The 23917-nt window shown below is 43.7% G+C and overlaps 1 protein-coding gene across 2 annotated transcripts; it reads left to right on the forward strand.

Moving 5' to 3' along the window:
* Positions 1-1805: 1805 nt before the first annotated feature.
* LOC117730928 (potassium voltage-gated channel subfamily A member 2) lies at positions 1806-5042 on the forward strand. Of its 2 annotated transcripts, none has more exons than XM_034532992.1 (2): positions 1806-2042; positions 2980-5042. In XM_034532992.1, exon 2 carries the CDS (start codon positions 3117-3119, stop codon positions 4599-4601), a length of 1485 nt encoding a protein of 494 aa, XP_034388883.1. In that variant the 5' UTR covers positions 1806-2042; positions 2980-3116; the 3' UTR covers positions 4602-5042. The 2 variants fall into 2 exon arrangements, with proteins under 2 accessions (XP_034388883.1, XP_034388884.1); XM_034532993.1 differs by having other exon boundaries at positions 1806-1927; positions 2980-5041.
* The last annotated feature ends 18875 nt before the right edge of the window (positions 5043-23917 follow it).

The raw sequence follows: 23917 nt of genomic DNA on the forward strand, positions 1-23917 counted from the left end.
TGACACCCTCATCTGCCAAATTGGACCCAATCACCCCTTCTCATGTCCCCGTATATGATAAAAACACAGCATTGTGAGTGCTGGGACCCTTAACCAGGCCAGCTCATGCAAAGGGAACAGAGCTTTAGAGCCCGCATTAACAGTCTTTGTAACGGGCCCCCGGCTCATAAATAATGGCTGTGCTGTCATGAGGAACTTAGGGAAGCAATTAAAAGATAGTGAGAGGTGTCTGCATGTGTGGCAGCAGGCGGGCAGACTGACAGAAGGGCCGAGGTGGGGAGCCGAGGTGGTCTCAGGTCTGCCAGGAGTGACCTTGGCAAAGCAGATTCTCACACAAATCATCCGCCCCCGTTTCACATTGTTCACCTCCTCCTCTTCACATCCGAGGGATTCACGCTGACCTTTGGCTTCTCTGGAGGTCCTTTCTGGCTAAGGTGCTTTGATTTACCAGCTCCGGTATTGAAAGCAGGGCAAGGATATTGATCCGTTTGATCTTCGTTGTGAACATAGCAGAGCACAATGATGGAGGTTTTGCTCTATTTTAGTCACCCTCCTCTCTATTATTAATGCCGCTCGTCGCCAGTAAAAGGAATATATAACTGCTGTAACAAGATAGAACATGAGTCCATGTTGTTGCCTCTTGATATTATTATAAAGCCTATGTTACAAACACCTGAATGAGGAAGACGTCCCACTAAAACATGCATTGTGTGTGGGACAAATGCTAATGACCATTCCAAGTATTCCCCCCCCCCCCCCAAAAAAAAGATGCAGCATACTTCTTCAAATAGTTCCTATAACTCAAGCTTGTGCAGTGCTGCTGATCAATCCTGGAGATGTGTACCGCTTTAAACTGCCCACACTGCAGATAAAGGTAGAAGGAGTGGTGCTGTAGGCTTCAGTGCGGATGGAGAGCGCCTCGTTTCTTCGCCCTTGCCTTCTCCATCTCCAGCTCGGCTCTTGGTATGCACAGCAGTGCCCGAATGCAGGTTTGACTATAACCTTTAAACACCAGCGGCCACTGCTGACTGCTACAGAAACATGTTCCACCCAAACAGCTTTCAACTGGGGAAAAAAAAAAAAAAAAAAAAACTCTCTCACCTCCATGCAGGACCAATAAAAGTCCACTTTATATTCGTGTGTGTGTGTGTGTGTGTGTGTGTGTGTGTGTGTGTGTGTGTGGGTGTGTGAGTGCTCACTGCGCATGCATATTCTCGGAGCCCACCACGTTGGGCGATTCTTTCATGCAATGTCGTTTCAAGTCAGTGTCTGTGAATGAGACTCTCAGAACTGTGTCCGCGTGCACGAAGCGTTTGGACGCGCTTTGCACGAGCGTATCTGCGGCGCGCACACACGGCTCGATGATGTTTCACGTGGCATGCCCGAAAATAATAAATACCGCATGTAAATTGGCCGAGTGATTTGGCACATGTATTATCACACTGACATGAAAAGAGGCAACTCATTATTGACGCGCGTGTCCCTGAACGCGTCTAATTATTACATCTTGGTAATGCGATGATCTTTTCTTTTTTTTTAACGTTGTTGGAGCCCTCGCCCTCCTCCTCGCCTTCCCTCCCTTTGCAGATGTTGCCTCTCCTCGCACCTCATCAGGACCCTTTACCTTTGCGGCTGTCTGCAGGGGCAGCTCGTCACAGTCACGCGTGGCGTGGAGGGCAACCGGCGAAGGCAAATCATTGTGCTGATCCCAGCACCTTTGGTTAGGAAGGAAGGGAAGCACCAGCACCTCCTTGATCGGTTCCCTCCCTCCCTCCTCCCTTTCTTTTTTTTTTTTTTTTTTTTTTGTTGCCGATCGCCATCCCACGACAGCCTACCCGGAGGAAAGGAGTCTGGGAGGGGAAAGCGAGGACACACCCGCACATACTGTACCCGGTGTACACCGCAAGGATGCTGCAGACAACATGAGGTGAATATCATCGACTGCCCCACATTGGATTTTTTGGACGTGATTGTCGCAGCTGGTTATTCACCTTCCTGGTACCAGGAGCATCAACTCACAGATATGAAAAAGATGCCTGCAGGTATGTTGAAGATCACGATAAAGCAGCTTCTAATCTCTGAATTCGAATATATATATTTAGATGTTTGTCAAGTCTTGGCATGATCTGGAAAATGTGATAATAAGCGATACACCTGCAGTTATAGATTTGATGTATGTTTCATACCGATTGTATGCTGCCACTCTGCGAGTGAAGATGATGCAGGAAAGAGATAGGTTTTTTTTTCTTTTCTCTTGGAACCTATTTCCTTCCACGGATAAATTATTTATAGATGTTTTTGAATATTGCAGAGACAGGCACCATTTCAAGACTAAAATGCTCCAACAAAACTAAACTGAAGTCGGGTAGTATGACGTGTGTGTTGGTGTCGGTACAGCAGTCAATCTCAAAAAAGCGTCTCATACATTTGTGTTCACACTGCAGTGGATTCCTATGATATTTGATACAGGATGCTGTCCGTATGAATTGGGTGCCTGCTGCATTGCTATATTCATGCATGGCTTTACAGCAAACAAAGGTATAGTCAGTGGATTCTGTCCATTGCAGCAGATCAGTGTCCTAATTTACGAGTGGACAACGGACGAGTGTCCGTATGTTTTTATGTGCCAGTTAGCCCTAGTTTACCTGCATTGAAGCAATTTAAATGCAAGGCGGATGCCTTATTTGCATATTCATTTGCCCGAGTCAGGAGCAGGACTGTGAGCCTCAAGTTTCCATGAGCTGATTCATCGTTGCATTGATTGCTTTCTCAGGACTGCAAAACTTTAAATAAGTCATATCGAACCCACTGACATTGTTTCAGAGGGGGGAGGGGGAGGATTTTCATCTATAGCTTCCGTTGTTAAAAGCAAATTCCTGACAGCGCCAGACTTAATGGCAGAAGTATTGAGTGCTGCACCATGTCTCCGGTTTTACCTGACCTTGTTGTCTGTCTTTGCTTTATCTGTCCTGCATGCAGTCAGATCCTAGGTGACATCCTGTGGCCGTCAGGTCTTTACGGTGTCGAGCCCCCTCCCTCTCCTGGCCCCTGCCTGCAGTGCTCCAGGCTGCAGGACCCAGACTCACTGAAAAGTGCAGGCCTCCTCCCCCTGCAGAATGACTGTCGCCACCTGCGACCCCTCTGACGAGGCGGCTGCACACCCGGGGGACTACGACCCGGAGGCCGACTACGAGTGTTGCGAGCGGGTGGTCATCAACATCTCAGGGCTGCGCTTTGAGACTCAACTCAAAACCCTCTCCCAGTTCCCTGAGACTCTGCTGGGGGACCCCAAGAAAAGGATGCGGTACTTTGACGCGCTGAGGAACGAGTACTTTTTCGACAGGAACAGAACGAGCTTTGACGCCATATTGTATTATTACCAATCAGGGGGCCGGCTAAGAAGGCCGGTCAACGTCACCCTTGATATTTTCTCAGAGGAGATTCGGTTCTACGAGCTCGGCGACGAGGCCATCGAGATATTCAGAGAAGACGAGGGTTTCGTCAAGGAGGAGGAGCGGCCTCTTCCAGATAATGAGTTTCAGAGACAGGTGTGGCTGCTGTTTGAGTACCCAGAGAGCTCAGGTCCTGCTAGGATTATTGCCATAATCTCTGTCATGGTCATCCTGATATCTATTGTGAGTTTCTGCTTGGAGACCCTCCCCATTTTCCGCAATGACGATGACGATATGATCATGTCTCAAGTCTATTCACCTGAGACCAACACCACAATCATCACCTATACATCCACCTACTTCACTGACCCCTTCTTCATCCTGGAGACTCTGTGCATCATATGGTTCTCCTTTGAGTTTCTGGTGCGCTTCTTTGCCTGCCCCAGCAAAGCGGGCTTTTTTGGTAATATAATGAACATAATTGATATTGTTGCAATCATCCCTTACTTCATCACTCTCGGCACAGAGCTCGCAGAAAAGCCAGACGATGATGGTCTGGCGGGTCAGCAAGCCATGTCTTTAGCCATTCTCAGGGTCATCCGCTTGGTGCGAGTGTTCAGAATTTTCAAGCTCTCCCGTCACTCCAAGGGGCTTCAGATTTTGGGACAGACCCTGAAAGCCAGCATGAGAGAGCTGGGCCTGCTCATTTTCTTCCTCTTCATAGGGGTCATCCTGTTCTCGAGCGCCGTCTACTTCGCCGAAGCAGACGAGCCCGAGTCGCAGTTCGAAAGCATCCCGGATGCGTTCTGGTGGGCGGTGGTGTCCATGACGACCGTCGGCTATGGCGACATGGTCCCAACTACGATCGGTGGCAAGATCGTGGGCTCCCTCTGCGCCATTGCAGGTGTGCTGACCATTGCCTTGCCCGTGCCTGTCATCGTGTCCAACTTCAACTACTTCTATCACCGCGAGACTGAAGGCGAAGAACAGGCGCAGTACCTGCAGGTCAACGTGCCCAAAGCCGATTCGGCCGAGGAGCTGAAGAAGAGCCGGAGCGGCTCCACCATCAGTAAATCGGACTATATGGAGATCGAGGAGGCGGTGAACAACAGCCGCGAGGACATCCAGGAGGAGAACATTAAACCGGCCAACTGCACGCTGGCCAACACAAACTATGTAAACATCACCAAAATGCTCACAGACGTGTAGTCTTCTGCTTTTTTTTTTTCTCCCTCCCACGTCACAGCGGGAGATGTGGAGTTGAGCAACTCGACGGGACAGGCGTACGGGCACGGCCTCCCATCTCACGTGTGCTGGAAAAGATGAAGGCAATAGAATTCAGGATGTTGATGATGATAGACAGTGGAAGAAGAAAAAAAAACGGCAAAGACCATCCGCTTACTCCTCGCTCATCCTGTCTTCCCCTCTTCACAACTTGCTCTTAAAACTCCTGATAACTGTCAAGCAGAGGGACATTTCAAATTGAGCATTTCTGCATGGAGTGGGGTTTTCTTTGTGTGTGTGTGTATGGCTGTTTTAAAAAAAAAAGAGAAAGAATAACAATGCCGAAAAATGTCCTGCTCACAACAGTAGCCAATAGTAGTGCACAAAAAAAAAGAAAAGAATAAGGGAGAAACAAAGGCAAAGGCAAGAAAGAAAGAAAAAAAAAACTACAACCAAGAAGAAGAAGACAAAAAAAAGCCACACAAATAGTCCCCCCCGTCCCGTCCCCCGTCCCTCGGCCCCTCACTTCCCACGGCACGCTGCTCTGCCATGCGCTTTCTGAAGAGCTCTACTTGTGCGCCACATATGCTGCTTCCTGGAGCCAATGAAGCGAGAACTTTCTTACGCTATACCATTTTAGAAATAAGAGGATGTGTGAGCATAAAGCAAAAGCTCCCTCCCGCACTGATATAGCCTGTGGGCGACGTGGGACGAGGTTGGTGGCGAAGCACGCCGTGTTATTTCCAGGATGAATGACAGCCATCGGCCCTTAGCTCGTGGTTCGACACCTTTTTTTCCCAGCAGACATCAGTATCTGATGGATGACTGAGAATGGCCTTTGACTTTTCACTGCTTTGGTCTTACTATATGTATTGCAATGCAAGCTTTTCACCCTTCCATTCACCCAAAACTGGTCTTACTGCAGAGCTTTGAGGACAACTTGAATGTTTCTTCTTGTTTTGTTTGTTTTTCACAGTTTTCGCGCACGCACGCACACACACGCACACACACACACACACACGGTACGTATTAAAATAGAAGGTTAACTGTGACTTCACTGATAGCCGGTAGGTAGATAGGTGCTGTTATTGGTAAACATATAGTCAGTAGATTATTGCATGCCATTTTTATCTGAATGAGAATGTCCACCTGTTTCTCGACTGCCACTTGCTTCGTCACACCACTGTATATTAGTCTGTGCACTGCCTTCTGTACAAATCCACACTTTTAAAAAGGCCGACCTCCAGGTAGCTGCCTCGAGCTGTGTGTTAGAGGATTTCTTAAGGAATAATCATAAGGCAAAATCCCACCCGCAACAGGATGCAGCGTCCGCGTCGTCGATACCAACATTCCACATCGAAGTCATTGCGTTAAACCTTCGCCAGGTAAACAGCTGGGCTGTGACTTTAAGCCGCAAACTCCCCCTCTGGTGTTGAACTTCAATCCCAGTTGCAGTTGTGATAGACTCGCAGTGCTGTCTTTTTCACAGGTTTATTACACGACCATGTCCTCGTGATAAAAACAGCAACTTTTAAGGATTTGTGTATAGAACAATGCTTCCCCCCACCCCTAAACTGCCTTTTTATCTGGGTTTACGCTAATCTTAGTGTTGCATGACCTCAAAAAACATTCCTAGAAGCATGCATTTAAGATCCAAGAAGAAGCCAGACAAAAAAAAAGAAGTGTAATTAAGACAATAGATATATGTATTACTTATATAAAATATATGTATACAGACGACACACATATACAGTACACATAAACCTTTAGTGGAGAATTAAACAACTTAAAATAGGAATGTTTAAGAGAAAGCAAGAGACTTTCCACAATGCGCAGATCATCGCCGTGTTTTTTTATTTTCAATGACAATAATAATTGTTCTGAGCACAGTCTGTATGTTCTCCTGTTTCAGAGCCTGTTGAGAATAACAGAGACACACTCTTACGAGCCAATTCAAATGCGTATTCTTTGCTAGCGGGTTTTCCAGCAAATCTGACAAAATGTCTGCTTCACTCAGTGTATACATGCCTTCTGTGAATTAATTGTTGAAAGGCAGGTCGGTGTCCAAAACGGTATCATACCAGAGTCAGAGATTTTGATTGGCGTGAAATTGTTCAGAATTCAAATGGAGCCTGGCTGTCCTCTAAGAAGTCTTACGAAGCCAGAAGCTCAATCTGTCTTTTAAAAAAAAAAAAAGTTGGCACCGAATGTGAACTTGGTTCTGATTCGAGGATCCTGTCCAGCTGAGATTCATCCCCCCGTTCGCTCAACACTGCCAAGGTAACAGTCAAAGGCAGCAACGTCAATACGGGAAGTGATAATCGGCAGCAGTGTAGCAGATATTGGCTAACCGGGGGGGCCCTCTGACTTCACCCCTGAGTCTCTTGCCTTTCTTCATCTTTTCACAGACGTCTTCGGTAATTAGACAGGTGGGGGATTAGGAGAAGGCCTGTAGCGAGAACTGTCTAAACGTATTCTGTCATTGGCTGTAAGGATGTACATCTTTATTCTTCGGGTTTCATTCTGCTCACTCCGGTCTGTGACTCGCAGTAGCAAAATGTGTTGACGCCATCGCTAGCCAATGTGTGCTCAGGAGGCCTCGTCCAACTGCCTGACATGAGGCTTCTGACGTCGTCTCTCTGTCCGGATCTGTGTCTGCTCTCATGTACGTTGAAAGGTTTGCGGAGCAGTTCTATCTGTTACCTTCCCGCGAGTGGCATGAAGGTGGATTGAGCTGTTGAAATGGTCTGTGACTCGAGGTAGGACCAGATTAAATAATTATTTAGCAATATTCCCATAATCCTTTGGTGGAGGGGTCTGTGTTGAGAATGAAGACGTTGTTTTTTTGTTTTTTTAAAAAAAAGAACGAAGCTTAATGGACCTCCACAGTCCAACCAAGATCTCGTTGATCATCAGTTGAGTATTGTTGTGGGTGTGTGGATGCACAGCTATGTAGGAGTTGTATGAGAGAGAGTGTGTGTGTGTGTGTGTGTGTGTGTGTGTGTGTGTGTGTGGATGGGCGAGAAAGAGAGTACCACTGAATGTCAGTGTCTTAACCTGGTTGTACAGCTGCATTTATTAAACAGCCATTTGCATATATCTGTATATGTTGGGGGAAGAAAAAAACAGTCACAGTCTGACCAAAAATATTTGTCTATGCATGCAAATGCATTGTATCTTTATTGTCATGCATTCCATTAGTTTTTTTATTTACGTATGTTTGTGATGAACGTTACAGATACATGCAACATTTATCTGTCATGTTTGAAATTGGGCACGTCACGATACCTCAGCCAAATTCATTGTAGCAACTCACACACGAGAGCTCACGAGTTGAATATCGACAGTTATTTCTGCTTAAAGCACAAAGACGAGTAGAATCATCCTCATCCGTAGACCTGCAGATTTGATCTGTGAATTGTTTTTATTCCGTGAAAAGGAAGTCCATTAATAAAAAGATGTTGTATTGCTTTAGAAGGAGCACCATAGCCTCAAAAAAAACAACAACATAATCTTCTCTTACCTGCTGAGGGGACCCACCAGCAAATCCACTCCATGAAAAGGGTGCCCAACAGTGAATACACTGAGAAATCTATGCAGAGTATGACGACTAGCCGGTAGTTGAGAAGGTTTAAATGCAGGATGTTTTATTCCGGCAACGATTACGCGTCGATCCTGAGAGCTGACGGCGCATTTTGAAACCAACACGTTGCAATATTCTGCTGCCGGACGTCAGGACACTCGCACGTCGGCCGAATGTGAATGTGAATGTGAGCTTTTCTGAACTTCTGTTTTGTTTGAACGGCGCTGTCAGCTCTTTGAGACAACTCACGCATACAAAAACACTCATATATACACATGGGAAACAAGAAGATCAATATGCAATCTGTATGCATGTGTGTGTGTGTTTGAGGACAAACATTAGATTTTTTTTCTTCATTTGACCCCCCAGAGCCTGGTAGTGTGGCATCCACTGAAACAATATGTACAGTTGTTCACCCCCCCCCCCCCCCCCCCCCCCATATCATAGAGGCCTGAAAACATCCATCAACGTTGGTACAGTGGATAATGGATTTTCTTTCTATGAAATGAAATGTGAGAGAATAATGTACATAATAACCAATGGATGATGGAGAGCAAAAACCATGTACTATATACTGTATGTGAAGTCTGGATTTAAAACGTAGTATTATCTGCACTTTACAAGACAAAAAGGACAATCTATGGACAAGAAAAACGTGTGAAAAAAAGATGCATATACTCTTTCCAAATGATCATAACCCTGACAAATTAATATCAATAATGAAGCCAATAATAATTCAACTGAAATGTTGTGGTCAGTGTGTTTTTTTTCTTGTGTGTCACCTTTTATTGCCCACGTGATTTTCAGTGCGAAGGGGACGTCTTCGAGAGGATTTATCAAACGTTGCTGCAGCCTTCTTCACATTGTGCGCAAGGTATTTAGTCACCAACATGATTTGAGGAGTTAATTTTAGCCGAGGAGCGTCTGCGCCGATGCAAAATGCCACAAATTGATCAGAGGCCCCTTTGTTGTTATTTTTAGGACACCGAGTGTCTTTGTAGCCGCATGGATGTGCGGAGGACATTTTCAACCGTCTCCTGGTATCTTTAGCTTCTTCCTCCCTTTTAAGTGCACGGCGTACACTCCCCGCAGTTAAAAGAGAGAGCAGGGGGCTCTATTAATAGCATTTTTTTTTTGTTGGAGAAAGAGAGAGGAGCAGCAGCAGCAGGAGGAGGAGGAGGAGACAGCGTGGAAAGGAGATGGCACGGGAGGAGAAATTCCCAAAGAAACCCTTCACGGTGAACTTTTCACGGGAGCACGGTGCCCGACGTCCATGTGTAACCAGCCACGTTAGGGGAATGGTGGGGAAACATGTTCATTTCTTTAAGATCCATTAAATCTGCTGATAACACAAGCAGATGTCTCGTGTGATGCTCTGTTTTCTCCATCTGGTTTATTTCTGCCTCTCCTCACCTCACGGGCAACATCTACACCTACACAGTTTTGAGAGGTATAGCTGCTTGCTATCTTTAGCCCGCTCTGGGTTTAACTAGAGCTCTGCATTGCGAGCAGGAACACTCGGGGCCCTCGGTGATGTAGCTACATCTCTGCTGTAGTCATTATTCTTGCTTTGATCCGCCGATGCAGTGCAGCACTCTGCAGCTCGCCCCGCAGAAACAAGGGGGAGGCAGGCGGGATGGAGCAGCCCAACCAGAACACAGGCCGGCTGCAGGTGGCCTGCTGATGCCTGTTGTTGTTGTTGTTGTTAGGGGAGGAGTGTGTGTGTGAGTTGTTTGTCAGGGATGGTAGCATGCCCACAGGAGCGCGGTTGAGCAGTCCTACAGGCTTGCACTGTGCTTACCAGTCGGTAATTAGGAGCGCTGTGGGACTTGCTGCTAATCCAACGGGGCTGCCCTGGCACAGGACCACACCTCATTATTAGGAGGTGTTCAGATTTTGTACACTCGTCAACTCCTGCCCTGATATCAGCCACCAGCCATCACCCTCAGGAGCCCTGCAGACAGCCTGTTGAGTTGAAATAGTTGCTTCTTGAGCAGACTGCAGCGTCCGGAGTGAAGATTAAATTAAAGGAGACGGATGTTCAGTTTTATGTGAAACCTTTGTTTGTGCAGGGATGAGGAAAAATGCATAGAGCAACATTACTGCCCTCTAGGGGTGTTGTTGTGGAAAAGCCACAATGCACCTGAGATTCTCAGACAGAAACAGAGTATTTTTGATCAAAGGATCATTTAAATCATATATTTACCAAGAGAAGAATAAGGATTTTTACCTGTGATTAAAGAAGAATACTTCAAGTCACAAAATAAACCTACTCATTGTCTGAGTATAGAGCATATGCATATAATATAATATGCTATTACTTTGTTAATATGATGCATCAATGTGTAAGTAGCCTTTTTCTGTTGTAGCTGCCCGAGTTGGAGCAAGTTTGAACTACTTTATATACCGTTCTGTAGTTCTCTTGAGGGTCACAGGATAAATCTGATGTGTGGTCTGATGATTTATTGGAGAGGAAGGAAGTTCTGCTGCACACATCCATATGATTGTGTTGTACATTCCTCTAACCGTTGCTACTTTTGTGAAATACCTGATGAGTTTATCTCTTTGGGCTTCAAATTCTTACATAAAACAGAGAAGGTCCGAGGGGAAACGACTCGTACATATCTGGAATGTGACGACTAGACGTGTCTAGTGTTATTTTTCTAAGAGGCCAAACAAAAGAGAGGGGTTAGTAATCACTGGATTATTATGAAAACAACCTAAAAGCTGCAGAATAGAAGAAAAAGTAGAAGTGCAATGACAACTGCAATATGTTCCACAAGTATTGTACTTGAATTGCCTTCCACTGTTGAAGAAAACCAACAATCAGGATTCCTTCTCCATAATCACTCTGCATGTTTTCATCGGTCTAATCATTAATTGAGTCTCTTGTAGTGGAGAGATAAGTAACAGTAGTGTTGGGTTTCCAGACACAATAGGACACATGTCCACACCACGCCTCCTCCCTCCAGAGTCCTACAGAGGATCAATACACTCATGTAGTGTGATGGCCACATTGAGAACACACACACACGCACACATGTGTGGGTGACCAATGGGCTGGGTTAAGGTCAGCCAACATGCGTCCCTTCTCATAGGGGATGGCGAACTTGTGAGAGCACACACTGGACAGATGCTCCCGAGCTTACAAGCACACACACACAACCAGGAGACATGAAGTTATATGAAAGACCAGACCAGTAACGGAGAGGAGAGAAAATCCTCTTATACACAACGACAAGATTGGCTGAATAAACAAAGTGGGAAGAGGTCACAGGAAACCCGAGGATTATCAGGCCGCAGGACTCCGTTAAGCTCCCCGAGCAGGTGTCAACGTGTAGTGTTTGTGGAGCTACTCGACGGCCTTTTGACCCGAGGGGCGGAGGGGTCGATGAACTCTGTGGGCCGACCTCGTGGTCCAAGTTTAATCTCGGTCAGGGAAGCGAGGTATGTCAATCCTGTGTCGTCTGAGGCGTCGACGTGTGGCGTGGAGATGAAGCAAGTTCATGTTTAGGAACCCCGGGCTGTTTGTGCCACAGGGTTAGAGAGATTTATGAATGAATTGACCGCAACACAATACAACAACAACAACAACAACAACAACAACAACAACCGCCTGTGGCTGTAAAAGTGCAACAGGGTTTAGTTAAAAACTCTGTTGCTTGCTTTCTAAGTTACAGGGCTTTGTTCATGGTAAATGACTAGTGCTGAACAGTCCTTGGATCTGGTGTTCATCCTCCTACAGCGTTACACTTGACGTGGACGTTGAGGAGTGTCTGGACTCAAATCCATTTTTTCAATAACTTGATAAAGGAATAAGTAAAACATTCATGGAAATGTGTGCTTTCTTGTTGAGTTAATTGAAACTGCAATCGGTTGCGAGTCAGATTGCTGTCGTCTGGTGCTAAACCCTCCAGTAAAAACACAACTTTACACTTTGTATTTCTTTTTTTATGTTCAGCTAAGCTGACAGGCTAATGGCCCCAGCTGTATATTGAATAGACAGACAGTGGGGGAAAAAAAGTGTATTCTTTTAACATTTATAACTCTAGACCCTGATAGCTTATTAGAATGTTTAAACCTAATATTAATAACGGATTAACCTTTTAAACTGCATTATTGTCAAATACAAACACAAGTGAAGGGGATTCTCTCACAACCTGAAACCCGTCGGTGTATAAAGTATTGGCAGATTATTTATTAACCAAGGATAAAGCCACTAGTTTCAACTTAACACTTACACGTACCAAAATGTGAATGTCCATGAAAGCTGAGAGTAGACGTGAAAGCACTCCACGGTCCACAGCTCTCTATTTTATTCAAAACGACAGATATTAATGCGACGGCCAAAAGACGGATATCGAGTTGCATTTTAAACTGTACAAACATTGAGCCTGCTGTCACCCCAATGTGTGATGGAATGAGTGGAAATGACTCCAGTAAATCTTTAATCTGGATCGTTTCTCTTGATTGGTAATTATCTTTGGGTAATATCTACAGTATCCTTGCAGCTGGTTACATCTGTTGGAGGCCTTTTCTAACATGTGGACCTGGGAAAGAATGTCAGAGGCTTTAAATATCCTGTGTGAGTTAATATTTTATCAACAGCTCAGTCCCAGGACCTCCCCCCCCCCTCCTCCTCTTACATCCCACTTCCAACTCTGAGCTCGTGCCCACAGAAATAAACAGGAGATCTATAATGCCTTTTACTGCATTTTGTTTAACTTCCCTATCCTCCTCCTCCTCCTCCTCCTCCCTCCTCCCGTATGCTGGTAATGTTGCACATGATGTGGCTTCTTTCTGCTTATCACTTCAGTAATGCATGTTCCCTTTTATAGAAAACGCTGTCACGGCTGATATGAAAAACTGTCTTATCCGAAAGATTAGAACACAGAGGAGTCGTTTGGAGGGAAAAAATAAATCATAATGAAATGAGGACATTCAAATGTGCTCGATAAGCAGGTCCAATTTGAAATGACAAACAGAAAAATGAGCTCAGCAGCAGGAGGATAGCAGCGTCTCCTTTTGTGTTTGTGAGGGAGGGGGGGGGGGGGGGGGGTCCCACTCCACTCACGAAGCTTATTCATTATGTATGCAGTGATCTCTTGATGAAGAGAGAGCCTCTTGCCTCGGCGGCATCATCACTGTGGGGATGACGCTGCTTGTGTTACTTCGCCCAAATCCACCAAGATAGAAGACCAGCTGTGTGTGTGTGTGTGTGTGTGTGCGCGTGTGAGTGTGTGTGAGCGTTTCAAATCCATTACGTTCACTAGAGTTAACTCTAAAAAAAAAATGGTATAGTGTAGTTAATTTGGATCAACTGTCAGCTTGTTCTGATCACATCACTACTTATTCATTGCCTCATTTCTCCCCAGAATAGAATGAAATAAAGCGACAAATGTTCTCGTGCCAAAATTGACATTCTATGAAAAGACCCGTTTTCAAAGTGAACAAGATTATCCGTCACTTCACTTCAAATGTTTCAGTTACTTAGGCCAGCAGAACAAAGGTGAGAGTGACCCAAAACAGTAAAGTGTCAGGCCGAAAAAACCCAAACATCAGACTCTGAAACACTCTACAGAGGGGAAGTTTATTCTCGCGACTCCTCTTACATTACCCACAGTCACATGACCCGTTGTCTACATATAAACATATCGATTAATGCAGCTTTAACTGCAATGCGGCTAAATATTTTCTGACCCTTAAATAAAAATGATAAAAAGTGAACGTCCGTGTGTCGTGATGTGAGAAACTGGAGCCGGCTGCCTGCTGACATAATGGGGTTCCTGGGTGGAGCGTCGTTCATGTCAGGTGCCAGCGACAGGGAGGAGAGATAGTGAAGGAGGTTTAGCAGCTTGCCTTCATTCATTATTCATGTTTGATCAAAGAGAGTGATGCAGTTGAAACCTCCTGGAGGTGAAGAAAGCCTTCGAGTGGCAATCCATTTCAGTCCTGCTTGATTTTAGGATTTCTATTTCAGTGAAAGCAAAAGGAATTGTTCTCAGAGAGTTTAGCAGTCTGGAGTCTGAGTACTAACATGCTATTTAATAGAAGTGTGTGCATCGTTCCATTTTATGTGTTTACAATGGAGGAAAATATATATAACGCATTGTTTGTCGCGGGAGTGTTAAAACAGACAGCCAGTTCTTAATATGGCAAATGTGTAAGTATTAAAATACATCCGTCTATGGGTCATGGGCTGAATCAGCATTAGATAATGAACTTAACAGACGTTTATATCTAACCGGAAATCTGTGAGATTGCCACTTTAACAGAATGGATGCAATGCATGTATGTTTCAAACGCCAGAATATAAGATATGTGTTGTGCAGTGGTTCATACAAGCAACGGGAATATGCCCGCTTATCAATAAACTATACGTTTAACCCAGTCATTCTTTTATTAGACACATACTGCAGTGTTTTAAAAAAACAGTGCCACCGCCTCTGCAATCTTCACGATTTATCGCCTTTCCGTTCTCCCAAACCCCACGCAGCCACAACAATGGCCGACAACGTTCCCCTGGACAAGAAGATACCCGTGTTCACAGTTGAATACAGTACCTGTCCGTCTGTCCACAGTGACATGGGCAGCAAGCGGGGGCTTTTTTCAGCACCTTGGAGGCGCACACATGCCGGGGTATCTGTTTCCTGCACATAGCGATACACGGAGGCTTCACAAGGCAACCAGAGACCTCGTAGAGTCGGCACAAGCATTTGGAGGCAGAAATATTTTATGAGCCAACGAGGAAATGTCGTTCCGGGAGAGTATTCAGCATTGTGGGGATGATGCATATATTGGCCTCAAATTAAAATTATTATTGTAAATGTAAATTATCTTTATTATTATTCACAATTATAATATGTACATTTGGTTAACTATGTTCATTGTTTATTGAAGCCTGTCAGTGTCATCAACCATGAATACAAGTTGCCCCGGAGTAATGGTAACAATATGCATTGAAATTGATTTTCTCATTTATTTTTAATCATTTGTTTTGGCCTGTCTTGTTTTTGTCTGTAAATTCTTCATTTATAGGATGGGGGTGCGTCTTAGAGCACCACTAACTACCTTCAAAAAAAAATAATGCAGCTATGCATAAGCAACATGTCCTCATACAACTGTTGGTATGGTATCTTACAAATAGTTAATCGTCCTTTTTGTTCCTGAAGTACGCAAGTTACGTGACGAATAAATCCACGTTTGTTGGACCCGTCTGCCTCCACCTCCCACCCGCTCTGTGTGTGACCTCTGTAGTTTTTATACTACCTCGTTCATGACTACGTGGATAACATACACAATTATTTTTGTGGTATATCTACGCATAATTTATTTTTGCTAAATGCTAACATCAGCATGCCATAATATTATAAAGTTGACCATGTTCACCATCTTTGTTTGATAGTGTGCTAATATATTCACTCGTTAGCACTGAGCACAAAATACAGATGAGGCCGCCATTATTTTTGACAGGTATTTAGTCAGAAACAGTGTTGGATGAAAAGTCTGGGGTTTTATCATAGAAATTATTTCTATATCAAATGTTGTAGGTTTGTTTAAGTAGGAGTTGAGATATTTCATTGGTCAAGTGAAAGGTTTGATCTTTGTTGCACACACATTTACACACACACACACACACACACACACACACACACACACACACACACACACACACACTCGATACAATTACATTATGAGTTTTCTTTCTTTTCTTTCTTTCTTCCTTTCTTTTGTTGTCTGTCTTAATGCATATTTCATTTTAGGTTTCTAATTTTGTAAAATGTTAATATTATATATGTGAAGGCTTAAAATAAGCCCAGTTGGCTTTTTGCCTCTTCCTGCAATGTGATATTCATTCATCTATGTTATGTTTGTTTATTTAAAATGTTATGTTGTTTGAATTGTGCAAAAAAAAAAAAAAAAAAGAAAGAAAAGAAAAGAAAAGTATCCATGAAATATTTGTTGGGATTCCTTCTGAACAAAAGTTTTGAAATTGGACATATTTGAGACAGCAATTAAAACAGCTGGTTTACCGAATCGGATAAAAGTCAAAACATGACGCACTGTGACGCCTCGACCCATAAACGCGTCCTTCTCGTTGCTTTTTTTTGGGCCACCTTCATCGTCAAACCCCACTGACTTTTAACAAAGACTAAATGGACAAGAGAGAAGGCCGAGAGGTTGAACACGCACACCCCGATGACAAAAGAACGTGGAGGTTTCAAGTGTCACCTACTGTCCTCAGGCGAAGGTCGTGTGGATTGTGTTGCTGTCATGCGTTAATACAGTAAATACAAAATAAAAGGGTCGCGTGTTTCCTGTGCATAAGCCGAAGCAACACGATGTGGACAGGGAGCTCGTTGATAAAGTGTTCATGCACCTCTCAGACAGACTGAATCGATTGAACCATGTTGTTGTTCCAAACATCTGTCCTGTTTATGGAGTATTTAACTGCATCTGCCGTGCCTTCTGTCCAAACCTCTCTTTAGAGAGATTTACAACTGCTCCTTAAGACTCTGCCGTGGTCCCGTTTGGATATTTAATCTAAGAGGATCCACGAGTGAGTTGAGACGAGCTTCTTTCACTGCCGGATAACAAGGTACATTCAATTGGATGCTTTTAAACCGTTTTAATATTTGAATGAGCACATTTAATCCAATTGTGAATTATGAACCTTGACTTTCTGTGAGACAGTTTTTAAAATAAATGCCTTTCATAAGAGTAAGCAGTAACAAGCTGATATGCATGCTCTGATTATTTTTTGCAATCCCAGTCATAGGTATACAAGTATAATTGTTTTCATAATTAGTTGTCATTGTGTATACCTAAACTTCATGACTTCAGTGCTGAAGTCTTTTGTTGTGGATTACATTTCACTCTTCAACTAAATCGTTTTTTCATCTGATCATCACGGTAAAAAAAAAAGTTAAAAAGAAATAAAAGCAGCTTGATTATTATCATTATTATTATAGCAACCGATAATTCCTCAATGTCGTGTTGTTGTGTACCTCTTAACAGGCCACACAGGAACATCTGTAACTCTGGAGGCTTCGGATGAGCTCGGAGCGCCCATGGATCCCCTCCGCCCACCGGTGAGCAATGCTGATGTCACAATAGTGAATAGTGGGTGGTGCATGGCTCATCCTCACTGTGTGGTTGCCGGATGGAGGATTGCGCATGTGTTTCGTGCTCTGAAAAGGAATCAACTGTGTGTCACAGCCTCTGTACGTTGATGCCAAAATACGTTATTGTGCTCTATGAGCAGAAGAAGTGCAGACAAATAAAAACTGAATGGATGTTTGAGAAACAAAGTGTGTATTTAATCAGTGAGTTTAAACCATTGAGGACTGCAGTATTAAACGGCGTGGCTGCTCTCTGATTGGTTTTTCGCGGACGCTCGCCTCCTCCCCTAGCATGTGTCGGGTCCAAAAAGTCATCCTAGATTAGCACTTGTCTTTTGATTAGTGAGGTTTTTGGAAACAATCCAGACATTTCCATTTAAGTCGGTAGTATTTAGTCCACACTGTTTATCTACGAGGGTGATTCTCCGGGCTGACCTCCTGTGTTGCATAATCTCCTTAGCGGAGTAGCAGTCCTCGGAGTCAGCTTCAAGGCAAAGGACACTATTTTCAATCATTATTATTCCATGAAAAATATTCTGACAAATGATCCAGCATGTTTCTTCACCTGGATGTTTGATCATCACTGTGCAGAATGACGTATGTGCTGAGTTTCCCCATTGATCTGATGAAGAGATGAAGTTTGGACTTATGACTTGACTTGGTTTGAGAGGCGAGATTGATGAGTTAAGTAACAGTAGATTATAAGATGTCATTAGTTTTACACAATACGGTTGGACTCTAACTGTTGTATATGTTGGGTATTTTTTAATGCATTATAATGTCAGCAATATTTTTTCTTGTTTCCCTGAGTAATGTTATAGTCTATATCCATGTTTTAAATTTAGACTGTTTTAAAGGGATCAATGCTAATAGATCAAGTATATTTCTTGCTCAAAGACTTGAGAAAATGACTCGTGAGCATCTCGAATTCTGGAAGTTGAACCAGATCCAATAAGACGTGAAACCCCCAGTGCTCATAGACAAACATATATTTGCATATTCAGTCAATGAGGAAGAATTACTAGATGTAATTTGATGAATTCTGACTTATCGGACACAACATATTATTTATGGTATTTTTGTAGGATTTGTAATATGTAATCAACTATGTTGCAATAAGGCTGTATATTACAGTGAAGCATTTACAGTCTGTGTACTGTATTATGTCGAGTAACACATCGTTAAAGGACATGTTAAACTCACGAGGCCAGGGAAGGTTTTCAGTTTGTCACGTGATTTTAGAGTTTCATCTCTCTTTTCAGGCAGTTATTAACTTTTTTTCCGGAGAGCGAGGAAAGAGGACACAGAACAACGGTGAATTTAAGTCACAGAAACAGAAAGTGGTTGCTCTACTCTTTTGGCTTTCAGTGTTTTGGTGTTAGAATCATGATCCGTCTGAATGAGTTATTGTTTCGGATCACTCTTAGATATTTTTATGGTTTGGGATGTTTTAAGGTGCCATTCAGGTTGGTTTTAGGATTAAATCAAAAATTTTATGTATTGCGTTTCTGTTTGATTTTTCTTCATATTTTGTGTTATCCTTCTGATGTCCGTTATGATTGTTGTTGCTGTCTTGGCCTGAGCACTCTTGTATTCTCACTGAGCCTTTACAATATATTTTTTTTAACTCAAAGGGGGGACATTGTAATTACATGTTGAAGCCACCTGAAAATGAATTGAAAAAGAACAGACAACATATTACAAAAACCTTTTACCATAATGATTTCTGACATTAGTCTCTAAAGCTTGTTGTGACCCCATTGAAATATCAAGTGAAGCCACGAGGGACCCCGAGCCTGTGATTGAGAAACCCTGATCACTTTTGACACTGAATCCAGATGAACTTGTGGCCCTCTCAAGGTTTTGGATGAACACACTGAAGGTTGTTTTCTATACGGTGGCTGTGTTGCCCTTGTATGCTCCTGACCCAACCTTGTATGTGCAATGAGGAGAACCTCCGCAGCAATATATAGGATTACTAGACTGGAATAACCGGCTGCCTTTACAACTGCTATACGATTACCAGTTTGGAATATCTAATCCGTGCTACCTGACATGTACTTTGAGATCCTGTCATCCTTAATGGATGAGCATATGGGCTTTTGAGGTAGTATTACTTACATCGTGTGCACCAGACGAGTAGAGCACATATTTAGTTACTTTGTCTTTAACGAAGACAAACGGAGAGTGTGGGGAACCTCAACAGGTGCTGCATCAGAAAGATAGACGCAACATCTGCACAGCTGCCAGCAAATTTAAACCAACAGAGCTCTTCATCATCTGCCATATACCAATCACTACAACCAATCGCATTCACAAAGCAATACACACACACACAGGTGCTCGGGATCGGTACGACCGGGCCAATCAGAGCAGGGCTGGATAATACTGTGTGATACTCTCATATAGGGGAATACATATAACATATTATAATTGGAATCTAATTAAGGTATATGTGAAGAAGGAATTGCATGAATAACTTCAATATGGAAAAATACATAGAAGAAAAAATTGAGAATAATAAATGACACAGCAGTACAACCTGGCAATGAGCCAAAATGTGTATTGATACCGACAAAATGTTTTCACGATGCAAACACGGAGCGATCATGTGAAAGGTGGCGCTTGTTGATTATTACTCACCGCTTTGCCAATATTTGTTCTTGACACACTTAAATTGTTATTGAATTGAAATGATCACTTATGGACTCATTATTGAGCTGTCCAGCCTGCAACTTCACTCTTGTTGTTCACTCACAGAATGTCTTCTTACTGTACGTGCTGCACAGTTAGCTCGTATAGCTCGTATCACAAAATGGAGCATTTAGCCGCTAAAGAACCAGATATTTCCTTTTGGGGTAAATGGAGACTAAAAACAGAACGAGAATAGTCCAGGTGGACAGAAACACAACTCCAGATAATTGATGTTTCTCTGTAACTGCTGGATGCGTACACCTTATCATGAAATCTGCGGACGTTGTGTTCACGGAAACAACAGTTTAGCAGGTTTAAAGTACAATTCTGATGTACTTTACTGGAGTGTTTCCATTTGATGTTATATAATATACTACTCTACTATATTTCAGAGAGTAATACACTTTTTGCTCCGCTAGATGTATTTGACAGCTTTAGATACTAGTTCTACAGATTTACAGATTATGAGTTACTGGTTCTTTTTAAGATGCTGACCACGTACGCACAACGTTTCATGGTTGAGCCTGACCAGAGATCTTTGTCGCATAGCATCCCTCCTCATCCTTCCCTCATTTCATCTCCCTACTGTCGCTGTTAAGTACAAGAAGAAAATAAAAATAAAGTTTATATTAGAAAAGAATGATAATATTTGATGCATTTTTGTAGATTAAACCACCCAACAATCTATAAAATGGTAAAAAATTGGCTCCAAAGATATAATATGTTTTGTTTAAGGGTTTACTTTAGAGTCTTTCTATTCATTTATTTATTAAGTGGTTCAACATTGCTGTAAATATGGCAGAACTGGCCAAAGGGCTACTTGTCATCTGTTGCATCTGGACATATGTTACAGGCAAGTTAAAACATAATACAAATTAAAATAAATCAGGGTTTTATAAGCAGAGTAATACTAAAAAGAGAAGATGATATTAATGTTAGTAAAAAAAACATCATGCAGGTGATTTGTTCAGAAAAAAATGAAATTATATCAGGCGTCCGTGGCTCAAAGTCGAGCTCTGTAAACGTGTGATCTGTTTGTACTGATGTGTCAGTATAGTTCAGGCGTGCTGATGGTGAAATCGCTTTGTCGGCACAGTCTGTTAACGAGCAAGGTGATAGTGTCATAGAGGCTGAGGCTGGACGCAGCGAGGAAGGGAGGCAGGGAGGAGTGATGGATGGAGGGATGTTATCCTTCTGTTGCGGAGCCCTGAGACGAGTGACACTGCAGTGGCTGCGGTCCACCTCATCCTGTAGCTCGTGCCTCACCCATAAACCCGCCCCTCTCCCTCTTTTACAGACACAAATCGTTGAGCAGGGGAATGGAATCGATTATTTACCCTCTTAGTCTATGATCGCCCTCTTGTCTGTCTTCCTGCCTCTCTTCGCCTATAGCAAATTCCATTACGAAGTGTCGGGTAATGCCTCAGCCGACTGTCTTGTGAACGACAGGATCATATACGAGGAAAAAGAAAAAGAATACCCCCATATATATTTATGGAGCAGCTGAGTGATGTTTGACTGTGGCCTCATGCACGCCCCTGCGGCCCTGAACTCACTGAACCTGGACGTTTATCTCCGGTACAAACATGTGAACTTTATATTCATTGATGCACATGTGTGCGATGTCCTCCGTTAGGACACATAATGAGATTGCTTGAGGTGACTGCGTGTGATGATGTATGGCAAAGCGTCGACTGCGAAGTCCTAAAACAGTCTTCTGTGACCTTGAAGCCCTGTGCCTGCAGTGACGCCGCTCGCGCCGCAATGTTACAGCCAACCCCGGGCTGCAGCGGGAGGAGAGGGGGACGAGGCAATGATGTGGGACTCCAGGCAACTGGTTCTCTTATCAGGTAACACGATATTCAACCTACGGTGCCAAATTGGCCGCCCTTCCCGAAAAAAGTACGATCAAAGTACAAGATTAACTTTGATTAAAGTTTGAGCTCCTCGAGAGAATTCAGCATGACTAAAAGAAAGGAAGTGTAGCCTTTCTGTAATTTGAATATAACCTTTTAATAGGCTCGTAACACTTCTTCAAAGCCATAGTGCCACTGTATTAATCTGACAAACCTTACATAGCTGGCAGACTATGGAACACTTACAAATCTATACTAAACACCTCTACGGGAAATGTGTGCCCAGAATAACCGACCTCGAGGTCAGTTAAACTGATTTTAGTGTAGTGCCTAATTATTGTTGTTCCAAAGAGGTTTAATTGATTTGATCAAAGGCATACAGGACTAATTTCTTTTTTTTTAAAAATGTAAAAGCTTGATTGAGAGTTTAGGGAAGAATCCTAAAATGTTGACAGTTAAACATTTTCCTAGGATATTGATGTGAATAAGACTTTGCGTCAGCGTGTATCACCGAGGATGTAAACAAGAGGAGGCTGAATCCCCCGAGGCACATGTGCGCTGCTGCAGGTGTCGAGTGCTGTAACAGGGGAAGAATGCACTATAATCCCCAAGGTGAGGGTGGATTGGATGATCCCGCATGTGGCTGCTTACTCCGCAGGAAAGAGGGTCCCACTCTGTCGTCACCACGTCAAACAGTGATTGGCTCCTGCGGGGTAAATCTCCTATCAGGGAGCTTCCTATAACATCCTCACTTACCCCACCGGCGGAGGAGGGAGCAGGCAGAACGAAGCCCAGGTTACCCCCCCACATTGAAAACACAGTGAGTTTTCCTGCGTGTTTGCCTCTGTTTGTTTGTGTGTGTGTATGTGTGTGCGTAAGTTTGTGATTGTGTGTGGGTACCTCTGGCATCTCTAGTTTCGTATAGGGTGTTAAATTACCCAATGGGAGCTTTAATAGAGCTAGAGGCACTCTTGATTGTGAGTCTGGATGAGGGAGAGATTGAAGGGGGGATCAGAGCGGAGTGAGGCAGCGTAGAGAGGGCACAACAACACCTGCAGAGCCGGGGACCTGGTGAGTGGTGCGGACATCTGCACACAGCTGGATTTAAACTTTACACGTACTTAAAAGATATATTTGCATGTAATTGCGGGTGATACGAGTCGTGATTTAATGCCAGTGGGTGTTTCTACGCTGTGTGAGATGAGGCTGAATTGTTCAGTGGGAAGATTCGAGTTGCAAATTAGCAGCAAGAAGTTGCCGATAGAAACAATTAAAAGTGTCTTAAAATGCGAGAGCGTGGATCTATTCGCACTTTTCTGTTCTCTGCGTCTCCAACTGTCCTTTCTCTTGGAGTCGGTAACCTCTCTTTGCTGACACGGCGCAATCGATGTGTGTTTTTTTTTGCACGAGCCGCATCACGACGTCCTTCGATAAGAAGATACAGTCCCACATCCTGGACTGTTACGTTATCTGCTACGATGCAAGTGGAAATAGAACCAGATGAGTCTCTCGGAGTGCTCAGGGCCCTCGGTGTCAAGTGGACACAGAGGTTGCAGCTGGAAAGCGTGCGTCGGGATTTGGTTACCCGTCTGAACCAGACCAATGGAATGATAAACCGCTACTCAAAGTAATGCGGACAGACGGCCCAAAGTAATTTGTACCCATACCCTGTGTAAGCATTCTCACAACTGAACTTGGGTTTTCATTTAGTTCATTGAAGAGAATTGCGAGGAGGGGGGGGGGGGGGGTAGAATAACTGTAGAAGCACAGTAACAGATGGCAAGTTATGCGCTGATGCAAACACGAGCTGACAGAAAAATCTCTTTACCCACAAAACTGTATTGCACTACATAACAAAATATAACATGGCTGCCCCCCCCCCCCCTCTTCTACAGATTACAGAGTGGACTGAATCCAAACGTAGCGTACAGCTGCCTGAATGATAACCAGGAGGAGGGAGACCCTGCCAGGTTCTTCAGCGTGGCACCGGTTGAGGTGTCCCCTCTGTCTCCTGCTACCCAACCAGGCTGATAGGCGGAGCTAGTG

The sequence above is a fragment of the Cyclopterus lumpus genome, chromosome 5 (assembly GCF_009769545.1).
Source record: "Cyclopterus lumpus isolate fCycLum1 chromosome 5, fCycLum1.pri, whole genome shotgun sequence".
Taxonomy (NCBI): Eukaryota; Metazoa; Chordata; class Actinopteri; order Perciformes; family Cyclopteridae; genus Cyclopterus; species Cyclopterus lumpus.

Coding starts and splice junctions, on each gene's coding strand:
- LOC117730928 (XM_034532992.1), top strand. CDS start 3,117: ATGACTGTCGCCACCTGCGACCCCTCTGACGAGGCGGCTGCACACCCG.